Source organism: Vidua macroura, chromosome 10 (genome assembly GCF_024509145.1).
Source record: "Vidua macroura isolate BioBank_ID:100142 chromosome 10, ASM2450914v1, whole genome shotgun sequence".
Classification (NCBI taxonomy): Eukaryota; Metazoa; Chordata; class Aves; order Passeriformes; family Viduidae; genus Vidua; species Vidua macroura.
Window position 1 is genome coordinate 24,509,945 of NC_071580.1, and position 4,428 is coordinate 24,514,372.

The window sequence follows — 4,428 nt, forward strand, 5'->3', positions numbered from 1 at the left end:
GCCCAAAGACATGTCAGTGAAACGAATGGAGCTGCCTCAGGCTACAGAAGAGCAATTGAGATCAGTTTCCTCATATACTTTGGCATTTTTTGCCTCCCCAGGTACTGACGCAATCCCCGTTCCCTCTGTTCAGGCATTGTCAGTTAAGCTGGAGGCCCTCTTGGCTTGGCCCACTGCTTTGAGATGGAAAATAACTCCTTTGCCTCAGCACTATTTTCTTCTATGATTTGTTAACTCTTTTTCCAAAAGAAGCCTGAAGTCACAATGGTAAAATCTTTGTGTCTACTGAAGTGTAGTTAGTTAAAAGTTAAGTTATGAGCAAGGACCTGATGAGGAGTCCTTGTCTGCTGGCAGGGATATTCAATCAGATATTCTGAAGTTACTGAGGGAATCAATGGAAATGGCCATTGCTATGGGGAGGGAATTCTTGCTGGAATATCCTGCTGAATTTTATTTTCAGGCATTTTTTCATAACCAGGACGTAAGGTAAATACACAGTCCGTGTCTTCTCAGAAGCACAATTCATTGCCTGAATACCAAAAAGGACTTTGTCAACAACAATAGATACTTAGGTCTGTGTTGGGTCTGTGTTCCCAACTGGAACTGGGTTTCTTTGGTACAATCTCATACATAGATTCACTTAAAAAACATTCCCTTTGACAGACTGGAGCCCCCACATGTAATTTCTCCCCTCCAGCTCAGGGGAGAAATCAGTACACAGTTTGTGCATTATCCTTGCCAAAAGTGTGTGGAAAAGAGGCTGCGATTAGTGTCCCTGCCTCAAAGAGGTACTGCAAGGATCCAGCTCAGCATGAACATGAGAACTCTGGCTTTCATTGCTAAATCAGCCTCATCTCTCAGGAAGGTGGCAGCTGATGGCTGGGACGGGCTTGCAGGCAGCAGTGGGGGTGGCCCAGAGCAGTGGGCTGCCTCTCTGCAGCCTGGATGCTCCTTGTCTTTGGGTTTATCTCTGCCTGTGAGCGCTGATAAGAAGTAATTGACTGGCATGTTAGGCTCTCGCTGCTTGATTATTTTTTATTGCCTTGTTTGCTTGGGGAATGGGAGTGCTTAGCTTGCTCTGAGGTCCAAAAGGTTGCTTTCCCCCAGGGTTCTGCATGTTTCTGGCTACTGCTTTAGGGATCAGGGCTACTCTTATCTTATCCCCCCATAAAGTGGGGGTAGTTCCTTCAGGTTCATGTGCTTGCCACTACATTGGACATGGGGATTTTATTTCATGCTCTTGTTTGGTTTGGCTCTGTTCATGAAACTATGTTTGTAACCAAGCAGGAAGGAATAGATGTGAAAAGCCTGCAAGTAGGAGAGGAGCTGGTGAGGAAGCCTGGAACTGGGGGAGTCAATTAATGTGTGCTGTGTAATTTGAGCCAGTGGCAGCATTAGTTAGATGTGTGATGAGCTGTCACAACAGCTGTCACTAAAACAAGTGCTGCACCTTGAAGTCCAGCAGTGGAGGAATGACATGGAGGTCTTGCTATATCCATGTGAACCTAAAGCTGCCTTTGCATTTAGAGTTACAATCATTATCTTCTTTTTTAAATAGCATGTGCAAGTCTAAACCCGACAGGTGCATGTGTGTGAGGAAAAGCATACGTGACCAGGACAGGGGAGGCAACAGAATTTAGCAACAGAATTTAGTCTGGAGCTTTTTACCCTGAGATTCAAGTCTTTGTTTCTTACTAGACCAAGTCTGTAGTGACTAAAGTTTTGAGGAAGGTTTGCAGGTACAGTGTGGACAGGGAAGCTGAAACTTGCAACCACATATAAGTTAACCTTTTTCTTCTTTTCAAAGTAAAGAAGAATCACATCCAAAGAAATATGCATCACTATTCATACGAATAATTAAATATATTTTTATACATAAATAATAACAGGAAACATTACGGAAAGAAGTAAAAAAAGTTCGGAAGAGTCTCCTGGAAATTGACTTAGTTCTGGTTTTTAGGAAATATTTTCAGCTGTGAATATTTAAAGCAAACTGCTTAGGCAAGAAGTTCAGAACCCTGTACTTTCCACAAAAGCCTCTCCACACATCATCCCAAGTAATGAACATGCAGTACATAAATCAAGGCTTTTGCATGGCTCTTTTTTCACTGTTTTGCAACGGGTCTTCCAAGGACTCCTTTAAAACAAAATAATAACACACCCCATCAAGACAGCAGTTCAGGTTTGCCCAGCAAAGGGTGACCTGAACAATGTCTCGTAGCACTTGCTGAAAACTGACGTGGATGATGTTGTTCTTCACCAAAAAGTACATGAAGTACGCCACGTGGTAAGGTGTGAAACACACCAGAAAGGCGACCAGGTTTGTCACCACGATCCTCTCTGCTCTGGTGCTGTGTGTTTGGAGGTTGTCTGGCTTTCTGTGCCTTCTCAGGCACCGGACAGTTTGGGCAGTGCAGAAGGTCATGGCTGCCATGCTGCCAAAGAAGATGATCACCAGGGTGCTGAACAGGCCTGCGTTCTCCCACGTGCTCTTGGAGAAGTTATGGAAGCAGGACGAGATGTTGCGGCCCTTCCCATGCAGCTGGAAAGTGGAGAGTGTCCCCACGGAGGTGCCCAGGCAGATGAGAGCACAGACCATGGCAGCTTTCTTGATGGACCGGAGGGTGAGGGCCACGAAGGGGTACTGGATAGCGATGTACCGGTCCACGCAGATGCACAGGGAGATGAGGATGCTGCCGTACATGTTCACAAAGTAAAGACTCTCCAAGGTGGAGCAAAACACAGACCCCAAGTTCCAGTTGTCCTGAAGGTGGTAGGAAATGATTTTAAAAGGAAGAGTAAACAACAGCAAAGTATCCAGGAATATAAGGGCTATCATGTAGACTGTAGATTCTGACAGCTTTTTAACCTTAAAAAACAGGAATGACAGAGCCATTATGTTGAACAGCAAACCCAGGATAAAAGTGGGGGTGTACATGATGAGCTGGAACAGTTCCACAGTAGCACTGATATTGCCCTTGCCATGGGTGTCATTCATATCTCCAAGTATGCTGGAAGAGAAGAAAATCACCGCAAGGAAAGATGAAGATCAGTAAAAGACATAGAACAAGGGCTAATAAGGTCTCTATGTGTCCACAGCCTTGGAAATCCCTTTTTTCCCCTCTTGGACTGCTGTGTGCTGAATTGCAGCTCCTTGTAGCATGGAGCTTCTCAGTGCCAATGATTCTGGGGCAAGGTTGTACCTCAAGGGGGGATGGGGCTTTCTGGTGTCCACCCTCACTTGCACTGTTGCTGTAACCCCAGACTGTGCTGTCCTGTAATTCAGCCTGGGCAAAGTGTGTGACTGCACCATCCCATTGGAGAGATTTCTCTGCAGAACTGAGGTAGCAGACCCTGATTTTAGGGGCTCTTGGAACACGAGGGTGGAAACAATGATGTGGATCCTGTTTCCTGCATCAAGGTATTGTATGAGATCTTGGGGAGCCAAGAAAAGAAGAGTCCCCCACATTTATTAATGTGAAGATCCCATAGAGTCACTGCCATCCTGCACCCTCTCCCACAACCCCAGGGCAAAGAGGGACTGTGAGTAGTACCTCTGGCCCTTCTAAAAGCTGTCTGAAAGCTTCAGGCAGGTAGCTTCTAACGGGCTATTTCTGGCAGAGGTTAAGTCTTTGGTAGAAGGATAAGATTTTGTCTAAATCAGCCAGACTTACCACAGCAGAGACAAGGGTTACAGGAAACATGCAGCTGGATTTGCCTCTGCAAAGAGGGGACTGAAAGTCGGCAGGCACTCTCTAAGCTGAGCTGGGGTCACAACTTATCTTCTTCAGAGGAAGGGTTCTGGCTTGATCCTGCCCTCAGACTCTCCTGATAAGGACTAGGAAGGTGCTCATTGGTTTCTGCAGTGCTGTAGTCACTTAAAAATGCAAATGGCCAGGAATACCAGATCCTTTCCTCCAGCCAGTTCCATGACAGCAAATGGAACCTGTAAATAAAGTCTGTCAGAGATCTTTCTGTCAGCACCCAGAAATTAATTTCCCCTGCTGTTCTCTAGTTTTTACTTCAAACCAGTGTCTTTCCTACATGAGCTGCTGATTTTGATGCTGTTCCATTTTGTCAACTGAGCAAAGTTTCTGTCCTGCAGATCAAGTCACCCCCCTGAGTATTTCACAGGTAAACTCTCCCGTGCTGTGGTTTGAGAGATCAAGATCTCTTTGAGTGAGATTAAGATCAGCAAAAAAGAAAATTTAATTCTTTGCTTCTTAAAGACACAGTAATGGCAGGTAAGTGAGATTCCGTAAGTTACTGGCTTAGACAGAAGTAAGAAAAGCAGCATGAAGCACTGTGAGTCTGATGCTGGGAGGGAGCCCATTACTGAGAGCCAAAGGAATTTCTGAAAAGTAATAAATACTGACAAAGTTCTTTACTTCAACGCCTCTGTAGGAGATTTCATTACTATTTTCCTTT

General features: G+C 45.1%; 1 protein-coding gene across 1 annotated transcript; it reads right to left on the reverse strand.

The window, feature by feature from the left end:
* Positions 1–2,029: 2,029 nt before the first annotated feature.
* Positions 2,030–3,744, reverse strand: LOC128812359 (G-protein coupled receptor 55-like). The gene is made up of 2 exons (XM_053986709.1): positions 3,675–3,744; positions 2,030–3,011 (listed from the first exon to the last, which is right to left on the reverse strand). Exon 2 carries the CDS (start codon positions 2,996–2,998, stop codon positions 2,081–2,083), a length of 918 nt encoding a protein of 305 aa, XP_053842684.1. The 5' UTR covers positions 2,999–3,011; positions 3,675–3,744; the 3' UTR covers positions 2,030–2,080.
* Between the last annotated feature and the right edge of the window lie 684 nt (positions 3,745–4,428).